The sequence below is a fragment of the Heliangelus exortis genome, chromosome 1 (genome assembly GCF_036169615.1).
Source record: "Heliangelus exortis chromosome 1, bHelExo1.hap1, whole genome shotgun sequence".
Classification (NCBI taxonomy): domain Eukaryota; kingdom Metazoa; phylum Chordata; class Aves; order Apodiformes; family Trochilidae; genus Heliangelus; species Heliangelus exortis.
In genome coordinates this window covers 129,365,941-129,382,339 of record NC_092422.1, presented here as the reverse complement: position 1 = coordinate 129,382,339, position 16,399 = coordinate 129,365,941, and the positions used below count along the sequence as shown (strand labels likewise).

Sequence of the window (16,399 nt, the reverse complement as noted above, 5' to 3'; positions counted from 1 at the left end):
GTATATATATATAAAATAGAGGAAACTGCAGCATTCTTCAGTATGTGTTCATGTTCTCTTAGCTGGTACAGCCAGAACTTTAGCCCTTTCTGACATACTTTAATTCATCGTTCTGTTTCACCAATTTTTCACACATAACTGCTCTATTTTCAGCATGACTATAATATTTGCTACCTTTTATTTATTTTTTGTGAGCATTTAAAAATTTTGTCCTGCTGGAACCAGCAAGAAGGTGAGAAACAGTCAGGTAAAACATTGGTATGACAGCTCTGAAATCTGCCCAGTGACTTCTGTGCAGGTCATGCCTCTGCTGAAAGGACAGAGATGTGATACAGTGCCTAAAAGAACTAAAACATAACATAAATAAGGAACTTCTCCTGTTGGTGCTGTAGTGGAGTATGTGCATGCATTTCACAATTCTGTATATGTGTTACTACACTTAAAAAAAAAAAAAAAAAAAAGCGAAAATACGAGCAGATGTGAAAATAAAATTGGAAGACACAAGTAGGAAAAAGCCAGATAGACAGCCCATTCTGTTTCAAGTACCGGAATCAGTCAGTTTCACAGTAGTTGGAAATGAACTATTAAGTGAGGACAAAGTTGTGTTTTTGTTGTCTCAATATGTTTCTGTTACAGTATGAGTTTTTCTGCCACCCTTTCTGTGAAGGATGGGTCTCCTTCTCTGACTACCTTGTTCTGTGACTACCATTTTAATTGTGTGGAAATGTTAATTTTTGGTGCATATGTGTCTTTTAAGTACCAGATGCTGTCCAGAATGTTCATTGTATTGCAACGAGTTGGCAATCGATCCTAGTGCAGTGGGACCCTCCTGCATCATCCAACGGTGTAATTACTCGTTACATCATCACAGTTGAAGGAAATTCTACAAATTTTTCAGCCTATGATTCATTGCATACCTTTAGGAATCTGCTTTCCAACATTACTTACCAATTTAAAATAAAAGCTGCAACATCTGCTGGTGATGGTGAAGAACAGATATGCAATGCCAGTACACTTCCAGAAAAAGGTAAAAAAAATATTCAAATTAATTCTTTTATTAAAGTGATGAAACACTCAAGACTGAAATACCTTCTTCAATTCAGGCAGTTAAATCCAGTTGTTTAAACTTCATACTCATGGTGGATGAAGAGAAACAGGACTTCCTCTCTTCTGTTTTAGAATTTTCTTGGTAGTAAGAATGGAATTAATTTAAAATTGTCATTTTAAAAAGCACAGAGAGAGAGTACCTTTCTGTGTTGAGAACAATAAAACTGTTCAGAATTTTTGCAATTAAGAGGCATTAACTTCTTCAATCAGACTTCTGTCATAACTCTTATGACATAACTCTTATATCCTCTTGAATAGGATTTTTAAAAAACAAAGAAAATCGTGAGCTAAATCCAAAGAAGAATATAGGTAGGATTTTTTTGGCACTGGAATAAAAAAATTGTCAGCCAAAATTTATCTTCTTTTTTTTTTTCATGCACACTTCAGAGTTTACCAGATCCTGGCTGTGCTTTCATCTGCCATCTAAAACTTCCTTATGCACTTAGAGATGAAATCCCTATGTACAGTATAGTCTTGGTTCTGTGTCTAGCTTCTAAACCAGAGGTGGAGAGGAGCCCAATGCCCAATCCAGAAAGTAAATTTCTGTTTCAGTTTTCTTTCCCAGTTAGGGGTGATTTTTACTCTTGGTATTGTTTCTCTTGTTTTTTGTTTTGGTTTTTTTCTGGTTTTTTTTTTTTTTTTTTTTTTTTTTGGGGGGTTTTTTGTGGTTGTTTTTTTTTTGTGTGTGTGTGTGGGTTTTTTGGTGTTTTTTTTCTTTTTTGGAGTTGTTTTTTTTGGTTCTTGGGTTTTTTTGCTGTTTTGTTTTGTTTTTGGTTTGGTTTGTTTCTTCTTCACTGATAATTCAGTATGACAATTAAAAATAATGTTCAACAAGTAGGATCCAGAACAAGACTTCACCTTCCCACTGGACTACAGGAGCAATTACTGCATTTAGTTCCTATAGCTGTTTACTCTTCAGCGACATCAATTCATGCAGTGGAGTTGAGGAGGTCTTTTAATTCAAAACAGCTGGATCATTAGGGAATTTAGGGGTGGGATGGGGAAAGCTCTACTGTATCCTCTAATGTTTAGGAACCAAATCTAACTTTTATTAGACTTTAATTACTAAGTTATTAGATAACAAATGAGTGGCAGCATTCAGTCACATAAAAATTTGAACTGAAAAAGTGAGTTCTGCTCAGTACTGTCAAATAATAGATAGAAGAGCCTATGCCAGTGATGGGTTTTGGGGTTTAGATTCTGAATGACAAGTGGAGGAGGGCATCTCTAATATGGAGACTTGAATCTGACACCTAAACTTGGAGGTCAGGCTTGTCCATGTACTCAGACTGCCTGTTGGTAGCTTCCTGAGCTGCTTGCACTTAGGTTCAGTACTTCTATCTCTTCTATTCATAAAGTCCTAATGGCCTGCTTTGAGTTTTGGTTTCCACATTCCTTAAAGCTAGACTTGCAGATGTGTTTGTCTGAATGAATTTAGACTACGTGTATTGCCAGCAGAGCTGCTACTGCTGTGGCTCCAGATCAAATGGTTGAGCTTCAAATGAGGACCAGCAGAGCAGCCCCTTGCTGGCGTGATGCAGCCAACGGTGTGAAAATAGCTTGGGTTGTACTTTGGTGACTGCTGCTCATTGTAATACAGTCCATCCCACGGAAGCCTGGCCATATCCCTTTTTTTTAAACAATGAGGTAGCACATTAGTATCCATTTCTGATAAAAATGCTGTCTCTCATTTGACTTACAGGTCAACATTTTCTGATTCCTGTTTGTGCCCTCCAGTTTGTGTCTTTGTCAGTTTTAGAAATCTCCATGGGTCATTTGCTCTCTTGTTTGCTCAGAAACTTCTGTCCATTGGCAGGGTTCAAAATCCACTTTTGAGGGAAGGTATTGTTTAAATACTAGAGATAAGCATATCAGAAAGCTTTCTCTGGAAATAGTGATGTGTGTTGTGCTTAGCATGGGTGCACACAAGCATGCATCTAGCGACACTTTTCAACTGCAGTCATAACTCTCTGTGCTTTCCTTTAAATCAGAACTCACAAACAGCCAGCCCTGACTCAGAAATCAAGTAAAACTGAAACTGGGGGTGGGTTTTCAGATAGCCAATGTACAATTAAAACTGGTCTCATTCAAAACCTCCAAGTTTTGGACGTAGTCTTATAGGAGGCCTGTTACCCAGAGGTAAAGAGAACACCAAGAGGCTTCCTAGGTACTTCACTTCTTGGAGGATGGGGAAAAGGTTTCTAGCAGTGTTAAAGCCTGGCTCCTAAAAAAATTGATTGATTTCAGAGAAATTTGGAGTTGGCTTGAGGGAAGCCTGGAGAAGCTGTGGGTATGGTATTAAGCCTGGGCTTCAAGGAGACTCATAATCTGATCATTGTTACATAGACCTGTACTGGCAGGAGAAAAAACAAAACAAAACAGACTTTAAACAGATTTTATTTTGTAGCAACATGTGGCATATGCATCTGATCACTAGGAGTTGCCCTAAGTGAAGGATTTATGCTTCAGCACATGTAATTTTTGCCACAAACACTGCATAGACTCTTCCTCCTTAAGCATTTTCTTCCATGTTGTTGCTTAGTCATGTTTACAACAAACTAGTTACTATTAGGACATATCCTTAGCAGTGTGTTTGCATGAATTGTTTTGTGGTGACTGGGTGCCAGGAACTGGAGATTCGTAGTTGGGAGTGGAAATAGTTTTATAGCTGTTGTCAGCTTCTTATTTATGGTGGTCTAAGATTAGTCACAGAATATGTAGCCAGCACTGAGTCACTGACAACGCATTTATTTCTGACATAAAGTGAAATCAAATTTGGCTCAGTGTCTCACTGCATAGTGTCTGACCTTTACATTCTTAGCAAGATTATTTGCCTTCTTTTGGGAGGTAAATTTGCTTGTATCTGTGTACAATTAAACATGATCATGAAGATTAAATTTAGGAGGAGATTAGTAGCGCTTTGTTTCTAATGTAGCCCTGCTGAGTTGCAGTATGTTATATAAATTGTCAACTTTGTATCATTACTATTACTTTGTGTTTAAATATATTTTACAGGGTTTGAAAGATAATGTAAGAAGTATCCATTCATATATTAGTTAAGATTTTATGACCGAATGGCTATCCTTGGAGTATTTTCAAGAAAAATGCACATATTAAAATGAAATTTCATTAAGTAAGCTTTTAGAAGGGACAAAGAGCCATAAAATTATGGAAACTTCCCCAAAAGACACACTAAAGCTGTGAATATTAAGTTAACTCACAAGTCTGGGACAAGTGAAATAGTCATTCAGTTAAGAATCAAACCAAAACAATCGAAAAGCTAGTTGGAGGGTTGAAAGCATGAATAATCAAAGAAAACTTCTGCTTTAAATTTTTTTTTCAGTTAGATTTTTCTTAATAAACTTTACATTCTTCTCTGAAAAATATTAATCATATTGACTGTAGTGTTAAGACTTGCAGAGTAATTATTCCTTCTGTACAGGTAGTCCTATTTAATTTTATAAGTGAACCTGGAACAGGTTGAGGTGCCCATTATACTGCAGTGACAGTCCTTACCATTTCTTTTCTGCTAAACAGAAATGCCTTCATAACTCACATTAAAAAGAAATAGGGTTATGAATTTGTCCTGGAAATATTTTAATCTGTGGTTAATTTTGCTGACCAATACCAACTTCTAGCCATATCCAGAAGTATGCCTCGTGTATTAAAAGTGCCTGAAAGGATTGGTAGTGGGAAAGTTTCTTAAGTCTTTTGGCGTGGAGGTGGCAAATTAACATTATGTGTTTTTACTTGTGCACAAAATATCTTTTCTGTGAGCACAAGATGTCTGCACAGGGGAACCTTTAAAGATTCTGTGTTTGTACAGGTGCCCATTTTCCGAGGTGCCCATCGGAAAATGTGGGCCTTTTTTTTTTTTAACCAGGGCTATGAGGAGCTCAAAACATTCATGAGCTTAAAGCCTTCTTCGTATCCAAGGAAACACTGTTTCTGTCAACCATAAATTCTTTTCTTAGGACATGGCAGTTCATGGCAGTTCTATAAGTTGGAGTAACATTAATTTCTTCTTTAACTTGTGAAGAGAACTACAGATGACCATAGTGCACTGACAGAAATATTTAAGTCTATACTCTAAAGCCATCATTAGGGCCCCAAGCATGATGTGCAGTGTGTGTTGGCCTGGTTGTCCAGAGGAATCAACCAACTGCATATCCATAGATTTGGCACTGGAAGAGCTTTGATGTACATGTCACTAATACAGATAGGAGTAGCGTGTTCAGTGAATGCTGCAAATTCATGTTTCCATGCTGTTAAAATGAAAGTAGCCCAAAATTGTAGAGTAAACCATGATTAAGAATCTTTGAAATATTTTTTTCCAAGATGACTTGAAACTTAATTTTTTTTCCCCTCCAGTTTTATGTTTCCTTCATGTAATGCAGATTATTTTTTATTTTTTTAAAAGATTTTCTGGTTAGTTGGTATGTCCAAATGTCAGTTAATGGCTTTGATGTTTATGGCGAATCTTAACTAAAGAAATGCAATGATGACTTTGCTGCTGCCAATGAAATTGTGCTGATTTTATTTTTATAAGCAGGTAGGTAAAACAGAAGAATCACATAGTGTAGAATAAAAGAAATATTTTTAAGGAGTAGGCCAATTCTAGATTAACAAGAAACTGTGGAGACCTGTACGTACAAAGCTGACATCTACAGGGTCACATAAATCGTTTGCTGAAAAGTAGAGTCATCCCATTTATCAGAAAACTGAGCATTCTTACTTCATTTCAGACCACATACTAACAGCCTTTCACTAGTTTTCTAAGCTTAGATTCAAGGTGTGCATTTTTTCTTAGATTTGTAGGATTTGCTTTTTAATTCCTTTGATCCCATTTTTAAAGACTGAATGTTCTAATGTGCTAAGGACTAAGAAACACAGTCCAAGGAGGCTTTTTAAGACATTTTCTAAACTGTGCAATTTCCTTTAAAGCATGTCTGATAGTATCAGTCCCAAGTCATGGGAAAAATAGTCTCTCTTTTTTATGTTTTTGTGTTAATAAAATCATTTGGGACCTATTTGAGATGTCCTTATTCGTACAGAGCAGGACTTTATATCATGAGTTCCCCTGAAATTAGCAGTCAATGCTAGAATAATATTTAGTATAAGGAATACCAGCTTAACCCAGGAACTCCCATGGGCAACTAAGCTCTCAAAAATTATTAGAGATAATTGATTCAGAATATTCATTCTCTTTCCTCATACCTCCATTTTCTGAATACCATGCCCACTGTTATCTGTTCTACTTTGTTCTTCACTTTCCTCCTATTGATGCTCTTAATACCACCCAACAGACTTCTAGGCTGCCGCTGTTCTTTTAATCCAAACTCCAGCTACAAGCAGCTGTTCTGTAGGCAGACTTTTTTTTTTTTTAAATTTGTTAGGAACTATGCCATATCATATTACCATCTTCTGTTCCCCGTGCTTGCAGCTGTAGTCATTGCTTTCCACAGAAGTCTTTACAAAAAGCCGTAATTTTTCTCCGTACAATTTTTTTATGTGTGTCCTTTGCTGCCCTTAGGTTATCTTTGCATTGCAAGTAAGATTTTTCCTGCCAATTATTTATGTCCATTTAAACCACTTCCACAGGCCCAGTTCAACTTGATCAGAGTCCTGGTGTTTGTTCTACCAGGAATGTCCTTTCATTTAGTTTCTCAAATGAAAACTTAATCTCAGAGCAGTCCACTAGCTTAGAAAGGGCTGATAAGCATTGCAGCTAAATGAGCATAGGGAGCCAGGGCCAAGATCTGTGAAAGTAACTTCTATTTAGGTGCTTAGTTTCCTATCAACTTCAGTGGGAGTTCAGGCATGTAAATAGGCCTTAGGAACTTAAAATCCCATGTGGATCTTCCTTCAGGAACTTTTTGCTGGAGTTTGGCCACCATGTGAACAATGGTGGATGGACCTGAAAATACCTCATTCCTTCTCCAATCCAGAAATTAAGCTCACCGGTATTTCATGGCCAACCTCTCTGCCAGCTCCCTGGTTGGCTTTCATATGCCAAATTGAAACTACTATGTGGAAAATGATAGAGTACATTGCACCAAAATTTTCAGGTTTTGAAAAGCTCCTTACTCTCAGAGTTACTTGAATTATAGCAAAAGCAATATAGTGCTTTTCAGCAGTGGTATGATGGGCAGGCCACTTGGGAGGAATTTAAGACTGTTGTCCAAGAAAGCAGAGAGGCAACTAGGAAAGCTGAAGCCTCCTTGTAATTAAACCCTGCAAAAGGATACAAAGAAAGCAGAATTGCTGAACACCTTCTTCGCCTCTGTGTATACTTCTGAAGGATGTCCTCAGGAGCCCCAGGCCCCTAAGGCTGCTGAGGAAGTCAGGATAAAGGACGAGTGTGCCTTGGTTGATAAGGATTGGGGTAAGGATCAGGTAATGAGTCTGGACATCAATAAATCCATGGGTCCTGATGGGATGCACCCACGGGTGCTGAGGGAATTGGCAGATGTCATTGCTAGGACATTTTCCATCACCTTTGGTAAGACACTGGGAATAGGAGAGGTGCCTGAGGACTGGATCAAAGCAAATGTCACTCCTGTCTTCAAGAAAGGTAACTCCTGACTGATCTCACCTCCATCCCTGGAAAGGTAATGGAATACTCATTCTTGGTGCTATCTCTGGGCACATCAAGGACAAGAGGCTTATCTGGAGCAGTCAACATGGCTTTAATAAGGGGAAGTCATGTCTGACCTACCTGATAGCCTTCGATGAGGATGTAACCAGGAAAATGGATGATGGCAGAGCAGTGGACACAGTTTATCTTGATGTCAGGAAGGCATTGACAACATCTCCCACAGCATCCTTGGAGCTAAACTGAAGAAATATGGCCTGAGTGATTGGGTAGTGAGATGGATCAGGAGGTGTTTGAAGGACAGAAGCCAGAGAGCTGTAGACAATGGGATGGAGTCTGGTTGGAAGACTGTTTCTAGTGGAGTCCCTCAAGGGTCAGTGCGGGGAGTACTATTCAGTATATTTATTGATGACCTGGATGAGGGAATAAAGTCAACTATCAGCAAGTTTGCTGATGAGACAAAACTGGGTGCAGTGGCTGACACCCCAGAAGGCTGTGCTGCCATTCAGAGGGGCCTGGACAGAGTGGAGAGTTGGGCAGGGAAAAAAATTAATGAATTACAACAAGGGCAAGAGTAAAGTCTTGCACCTGGGGAAGAACAACCCCAGGTACCAGTACAGGTTGGGGACTGAATTCTTGGAGAGCAGCACAGGGGAAAGGGACCTGGGGGTGCTGGTGGATGGAAGGATGACCATGAGCCAGCAATGTGCCCTTGTGGCCAAGAAGGCCAATGGCATCCTGGGGTGCATCAGAAGGGGGTGGTTAGTAGGTCAAGAGAGGTTCTCCTCCCTCTTTACTATGACCTGGTGAAGCCACATCTGGAATATTGTGTCCAGTTCTGGGCCCCTCAGTTCAAGAAGGACCAGGAGCTGCTTGAAAGAGTCCAGCAGAGAGCGACCAAGGTGACTGAGGGAGTGGAACATCTCCCTTGTGAGGAAAGGCTGAGGGAGCTGGGGCTCTTCAGCTTGGAGAAGAGGAGAATGAGGGCTGACCTCAGCAATGTTTATAAATATGTAAGGGGTGAGTGCCAGGAGGATGGAGTAAAGCTTTTCTCAGGGTTGACTAACAGTAGGACAAGGGGAAACAATTATAAACTTGAGCATAGGAGGTTCCATATAAATATTAGGAAGAATTTTTTCACTGTGAGAGTGACAGAGCACTGAACAGTCTGCCCAGGGAGGTTGTGGAGTCTCCTTCGCTGGAGACATTCGAAGCCTCCCTGGATGTGTTCCTGTGTGACCTCCTGTAGGTGACCCTGCTCTGGCAGGGCGAGTGGGACTTGATCTTTCAAGATCACTTCCAACCCGTAACTTGGTATGATTCTATGATAGTTCAATAAGAAAAGACTGTCAGATATGAGATTAAGACTCAAGGGGTCCTCTCCATGGTTTCTGGGAAGTTTTAATATGAGATTAGCACTAGAATGCCAGCTAGCTAATCAGAGCATAGTTTTAGACAGTTAGCGTCCTACACCACCCCAAACACAGACTTTCTTCATGCCTTTTCATGCACCTTTCTGAAAACCAGGAATACTAATGAAGTTTCTGTCAAAGCAGCAGCATATGAGAGCAGGTACATAAGTTTTTTTTACGGCTCCAATTTAGTCTGAAAGAATAATTGACAAAGATGCAATTTTTTGATTGTTTTTAGTGGAACAGTGATCGTTTCATCATAGTTGAGTCATGTTTAGAAAATTTAAACAAGTTGCATGATAACTCTAGGAAGTATGGAATGGTTTGTTTAAATTGGTACCATCTGTGGAGTGAAAAATTTGGGGGAATTTTAGTCATTCTTAAGGAATGGAAAACTGATTCTCCATGCTAGAGTAATCGTAATCCTCTTTGTATCTGTAACCCAATAGTGTAGTTGTCTTGAAATTGTCTCATTGAACACAATCATTGAGTGCAAGGAATACTGTGCCACTGAGTGTCACTGCTCCTCACTGCAGCCCTCAGAACAAATCTCTCATTTGCTCCAGATTCAGATCAGATCTTTTCATTTGTTCTAATGAGACATTACATTTATATTTGATTTGTCTATGTAAGTATTTAGAGAAAATGAACAAGATTTTATACTGACAAATGCTTAAGGGTCTGATTCTCCATCTGTGTAGGCACTGATGGGGAAAATTTTCTGACATCTTCTGCCAACTCCCCCTTTCTTTTGTAGGTTAGAAATATTTTTCACGCATGGGTCTAAGTGAATTGGAAACATTATGACAAAAAATAGAAATCAAAGCTGTGTAGGGAAGAAGTAGTACTTGTCCAATCTGTCTGTTATCTTGATACCTGCAAGCTTGTATTTCTAAATGATGGTTTTTATGCAGTATTACTCATCAGGATGACCACAGAGAGTATCTTCAGCCTTGTAGGAGTAATTTGCATGCGTTCCCTCTGTAGTCAGTGGGGAAAAAGGACACTTCTCTAGGGGATGGGTGCAAGGAGAAACATAATTTTCCTGCATCCTGTTCTTTCTCCCTCTCTGTGGGATTTTCTCTCTGCCAAATACAAGGAAACTCATGGAGGCTTCCTTTATTATACTTCCATTGTTCTATGTGAAAGCCTATAAATCAGAGCCACCCTTCTCTTGGCACCCACCAAGGAACCAGCTACTATCTACTATCTACCCCTGTTTCAGTATTTCACAAAATCACAGAAACCTAGGGGTTGGAAGGGACCTTGAATAATCATCTAGCCCAACTCCCCTGCTAGAGCAGGGTCACCTACAGCAGGTCATTTAGGAACATGTCCAGGCAGATTTTGAATGTCTCCAGAGAAGGAGACTTAACCTCCCTGGGCAGCCTGTTCAGTGCTCTGTCACCCTCACAGTAAAAAAATTTTCCTCGTGTTTATATGGAACCTCCTATGCTCAAGCTTATATCCGTTGCCTCTTTTCCTACCATTGGACATAATTGAGAAGAAGCTGGCACCATCCTCCTGGCTCTCTTCTTTTATGTATTTGTAAACATTGCTGAGATCAGCCCTCATTCTCCTCTCCTCCAAGCTGAAGAGCCCCAGCTCCCTCAGCCTTTCCTCACAAGGGAGATGTTCCACTCCCTCAGTCACCTTGGTCGCTCTCTGCTGGACTCTTTCAAGCAGCTCCTGGTCCTTCTTGAACTGAGGGGCCCAGAACTGGACACAATATTCCAGATGTGGCTTCACCAGGGCATAGTAAAGAGGGAGGAGAACCTCTCTTGACCTACTAATCACCCCACTTCTGATGCACCCCAGGATGCCATTGGCTTTCTTGGCCACAAGGGCACATTGCTGCCTCATGGTCATCCTTCCATCCACCAGCACCCCCAGGTCCCTTTCCCCTGTGCTGCTCTCCAAGAATTCAGTCCCCAACTTGTACTGGTACCTGGGGTTGTTCCTACCCAGATGTAAGACTCTACACTTGCCCTTGTTGTAATTCATTAATTTTTTTCCCTGTCCAAGTCTCTAGTCTGTCCAGGCCCCTCTGAATGGCAGCACAGCTTTCTGGGGTGTCAGCCAGTTCTCCCAGCATCATGTCATCAGCAATCTTGGTGAGAAGACACTATATCCCATCATAAAGGGTTGTTGATAAATATATTGAACAGGACTGGACCCACCACAGATCCTTGGGGGGACTCCACTAGTCACAGGTCTCCATATGGACTCTGTGTCATTGATCACCCCTTTTTGGTCTCTGTTGTGTATCCAGTTCTTAATCCATCTCACTGCAGATTCTTCTATTCCACGTTTTGTGAGCTTGCTCATGACAATGTTATGGGAGACTGTGTCAAAAGCTGTGCTAAGGTCAAGGTAGATAACATCCACTGGTCTCCCTGCATCTTGCCACTCAGTCACAACATCATAGAAGGCACTCCTTGGTAAATCCATGACAACTACTCTTGATAACCTTCTTCTTTCCATGTGCTTAGAGATGATCTCCAGAATGAGATGCTCCATCATTTTTTCAGGGATGGAGGTGATGCTGAGTGGTCTGTAATTGCCTGGATCTTCCTTCTTGCCCTTTTTGAAGACTGGAGTGACATTGGCTTTCCTCCAATTCTCAGGCACCTCTCCTCTTATCTCTGATCTTTCAAAAATGCTGGAGAGTGGTAGAGCAATAACATCAGCCAGCTCTCTCAACACTCTTGGGTGCATCCCATCAGGGCCCATGGACTTGTGTATATTCAGTTTGCATAACTCATCTCTAACCCAGTCTTCACTGACGTGTGGTGAATCTTCCCTCCTCCAGGCTTTCTCTTATATCCAGGGTCTGGAGTTCACAGGGGCTGGTCCAAGGAGTAAAGACTGAAGCAAAGAAGGGCTTCAGCAACTCTGCCTTCTCTCCATCCTCTGTTATCAGGGCTCCCACCCCTTTCAGCAGTGGGCCTACATTTTCCCTGTGCTTCCTTTTATTACCAAAACATTTAAAGAAACTCTTCTTGTTTCCTTTTACCTCCTCTGCTAGTTTGAGTTCTAAGAGGGCTTTGGCCTTTCTTATCACCTTTCCACATGCTCTGATAACATTCCTATATTTCTCCCAAGTGACCAGTCCTTTCTTCCATGAGATGTGAATTTCTTTCTTTCACAAGATTTTCTTCAAAAGCTCCTTGTTGATCCATGCAGGTCTCTTACTACTTCTGCCCAATTTTTTACTCAAGGGAGTGTACCTATCTTGGGCTTGAAGGAAGTGATATTTAAATACTGACCAATTTTCTTGGGCTCCCTTCCAGAGTCTTAGCCCATGGGATTCCTGCAAGTAGATCCTTAAGGAGTGCAAAGATAGCCCTGTGGAAGTTCAGGGTTGTGGTCCTACGTATAGCCTTTCTTCTTCCTTGTAAAATAATAAACTCAACCATGTCATGGTCAGTGTCATGAAGGCTGTTTAAAACCTTAACATCCCCTACAAGACCTTCTTTATTCATTAATACAAGGTCCAGCAGTGCTCCTCTCCTAGTTGTTTCTGCACCTTGCTGCATCAGAAAGTTACCACTGATGCACTGTAAGAGCCTTTTGCACCGGATATACCTGGATGTGTGGGCTTTCCAACAAATATCAGGGTGACTGAGGTCACCCATGAGCACTAAAGAGTGATCTAGTGGCTATTTCCAGTTCACTGTAGAAGGCCTCATCAGCATCTTCTTCTTGGGTTGGTGGTCTATAGTAGACACCCACAACAGTTTCACCCCCATCTGCATGACCCTTAATTCTTACCCACAAGCTTTCAACCCCTTCTACCTCTCCCTCTGGGTGGAACTCAGGACATTCCAGTTGCTCCTGCACATAAAGAGCAACACCACTGCCTCACCTTTTTAGTCTCTCCTTCCTAAATAGTGCAGAGCCATCCATGACAACATTCCAGTCACGGGAGCTGTGCCACCACATCTCAGTGACTGCAATTACATCATAGCCACGCAACCCAATGCAGATCTCCAGCTCCTCCTGCTTTTTCCCCATATTCCATGCATTGCTATATAAACATTTCAGAGAGGGAGTCAGGTAATTAATTCATTTGACAAAGTCTTTCATTTAAATTGCTGTACAGTCCAGTAATCTCTTTTCAGCAGATGGAAGTTAGTAGTGTTGACTAAGAGGCATTAGAGCCAGTTGTTTCCATCTCAGTGTTTCATACTCTCACAGTTTTGTTCCAATGTTGGCAATTCCTGTTGCAGCAAGTGTTCCTGGAGTTGTGTGCATGAGAAGGTGAGGGTATATCCATTATCTTAAAAAAATTTACCTCCTCTGAGTGAGGAAGAGAAGAATTATTCTTAAGTTCTTTTAATTTTTATTTGTTCTGATGACTTTGTTGACTATTAAATTGTTGGTTCCTGGAATATATAGCACTGGGTGTTAAAAAAATACTTTAATTCATGTTCAGGGTGGGACTTGGTGGTATCTTGTATTTAACTTAAATAGTTTTATCCATTCTATCCCATATTTTATCATCATTAAAATTGAGTTTGTAAAATCAATATTCTTTGCATTATCTTAAAAGATATTAAAAACTTCTATTACAACAGAGTAGAGGATTTTTTTAAGAAAAATATACATTTTCTATAGTAAACACTGAACATTTCTCTGCCTTTATTTTCCATCTACTAATGGCCAAAATAAACCCTTTTTTATAATTTGCAGAAGTAGCAAATAGAGTCTACAGAGCTATTATGAAAATATTGCAGTATTTATTTTTCTGAAAGTGGACAAAGTTTTCCGCCTTTTTTGAAAATGTAAAACTCCCTCTCCAAAAACTGATCACACAAGAAGGTTACTGCCTGCTCTGGTTTTATTTACTACTTCCTGTAGTTTTCTTCTCTTTGTGCTAAGAACAACAGAGCAAAACAATTTTGTTTTTTATCACTTTGAGTATGATGATAAATGTTTCTAGAAAGGTTTTTTTCTTAGAGAGTTTGCTCTTATTCTCTGCTTAGTGTGTAGCAGGGTGGGAGCAGATGGGACTGTGGCACACCGTGATGTTGTGCACACACGTGTGAGATCTGAGCACAAGGACAGGGGAAGCACCCACTGTTCCTCTGCCTGAATACTCTCCTGCAGGCTCCACCTGCTTTTGGCTCATCTGAAGGGATTTGAATTCCTCAAACCTTTTTATCATCCCAGCTTGGTTTTACGCAGAAATTACATTTCTTCTTAAATAACCATATTTAGTGGAGAGGCTTCAGCTTGTTATATTATGATGATTTTATAAACAAATTTTTGCAGATGAAAGTGGAGATCAGATATTTCCACAAGACTGAAAAAAAAAAAATTGAGTGTTTTCTCTTTCTTCCCCAGTTATGTTGGTCTGGGATCCCTTTATTCTTTATGTAAGCCTTGGGTCTTCTTCAGTTTCAGTTTGAGGATGTATCATGTGTTTTTCTTTCACCAGTGATGCCTCTTCCCCCTAAATCACTCTTTAAAGCTAAATGTACAAAATTATTTCTGAGCTGATTTCTCTGCAGTTTTTGCCACAGAGAGTATTAGTATTATCTTACGCAGTCTTAGAGATAGTATTAGCTTACTGTATGACTATGTGATTTAGCACAAAACCATATGTAGCATCCAGTCTGTGAGAGTTTGTTGTACACTGTTGGCTTAAAATAGATATGGATAAATGTGTGTGGATATGTGTATGTGTGTGTATGTACATCCAAGCAGTGCTTCTCTCTCCATGCACATGAATATAACCTGTGTATACCCACATATATGTACTTATATAAATACATGGAAGCAAAGTTTATAGCAAGTTTATTTTTTTGCTTTATAGTGCCATATTGTTTAGCTTTTCCTGTTGGCTTTCTTTTAGTTTGTTTTTTAATGAACAGCTTGTAAAGCACTTGCATAGACAACATATTGCATGTATTGATTGCATGTTTCCATTCAGAAGGTGAAACAGGGCACTTAGGAAACCTTCTGGTGTTGCTTGAGGATTTCCTATGCTACCAAGGGAGAGTGAGACAAATTAGTACTTCTAAGTGAGAGGTGAGGAATCCCAATTAGCAACAGCAGTAAAAGATGCTATGGGTAGACCAAAAATAGCTTTACTTGATACTCCCATTCCAAGTTGAGACATAGCCTGAAATGTAGCAACAGCCATGTCACACCTCTCAGAGCTACCCCTGTGTACCACACCTACACGTATTTTTCTTTTTTTCAAATGCTATGGCAAGCATACAGCACCTATATATGTACAGTGTGATTTAGACCAATGTAATACTGCTTATTAACCATATAAAATTGAATCTTGGTCTTTAGACATGCTTATTAAAATATTTTTTCGACACTGGGTTTTTGTTGCAATCATGTTTCATTCAAATGAAGATACCTTACAAGTGTTTTAATTTGTAGTTCCTAGTGCTCCCAGGGATATTGTTTTTTCCAATGTGCAGTCAACAAGTGTGACCTTGAATTGGAGATCACCGAAATCTATCCTGGGCTACTTTCAAAACTACAAGATTACCACGCAGCTACAGTCCATCCACTGCAGTGCCTGGGAAACTGATGAATGTATTGAATATGAGATGCATCAATATTTATATGAAAATGTGGTGGATGACTGGATAGAAGTGACAGTGTATGGACTGAAAAAATACAGATGGTACAGATTTGCAGTTGCCGCCAGTACAAATGTTGGTTATGGCAGTCCTTCTCCTTGGATTTCTACACAGACACTTCCTGGCTGTAAGTAAGGACATTTTCCATGTGTCACAATGCTATAATAATGTGATGTTTGCCTAAATAAGCAGGAACACTTGGTAGAAGTTATTTCTTCACAGACCTACCATACTGGTGAAGTTAATAGGATTTATTACAACTCTTCATGTATGAAAAATCTTCATATAAATCATGTGGTGGGTATGCATATTTGACCCTACTTCAGATTTTAATGCCTTTGGATGTTCTATAAATATATGGCTTACTGAACAACAATTTCATTTCTCAGCCCTACTCCACAACTAGAATTGGTAAGTTTGAATTTGGTTACTTTGGGACTGATAAATCATTTTCAGTCCATCCCTACATGTGAGATGTTTCAATGAAAAATAATACTTTTTAATTTCTTTGACTAAAAGTCTGTTCCACAACGTCATAACACTTTCCTGAAATTCTGCTCTGAGTTCCTGGCAATAGAATTTAAGATATATTTTGGAGGAATTCAGGTTCCAAGTAAGAGAAGAATTAGTTGTCAGACATAAGTCATCACTAGGTATTTGAGAGAAAGGGATGTGAA

At 39.7% G+C, this 16,399-nt stretch overlaps 1 protein-coding gene across 1 annotated transcript in view; it reads left to right on the top strand.

Annotated features, from left to right (window-relative positions):
- Nucleotides 1-16,399, top strand: part of PTPRQ (protein tyrosine phosphatase receptor type Q) — a 140,286-nt gene that overhangs the window by 75,756 nt on the left and 48,131 nt on the right. The window contains exons 42-43 of the mRNA XM_071766341.1: nucleotides 758-1,027; nucleotides 15,517-15,849. Coding sequence (XP_071622442.1) covers nucleotides 758-1,027; nucleotides 15,517-15,849 — 603 coding nt within the window. The remainder of the gene's footprint in view (nucleotides 1-757; nucleotides 1,028-15,516; nucleotides 15,850-16,399) is intronic.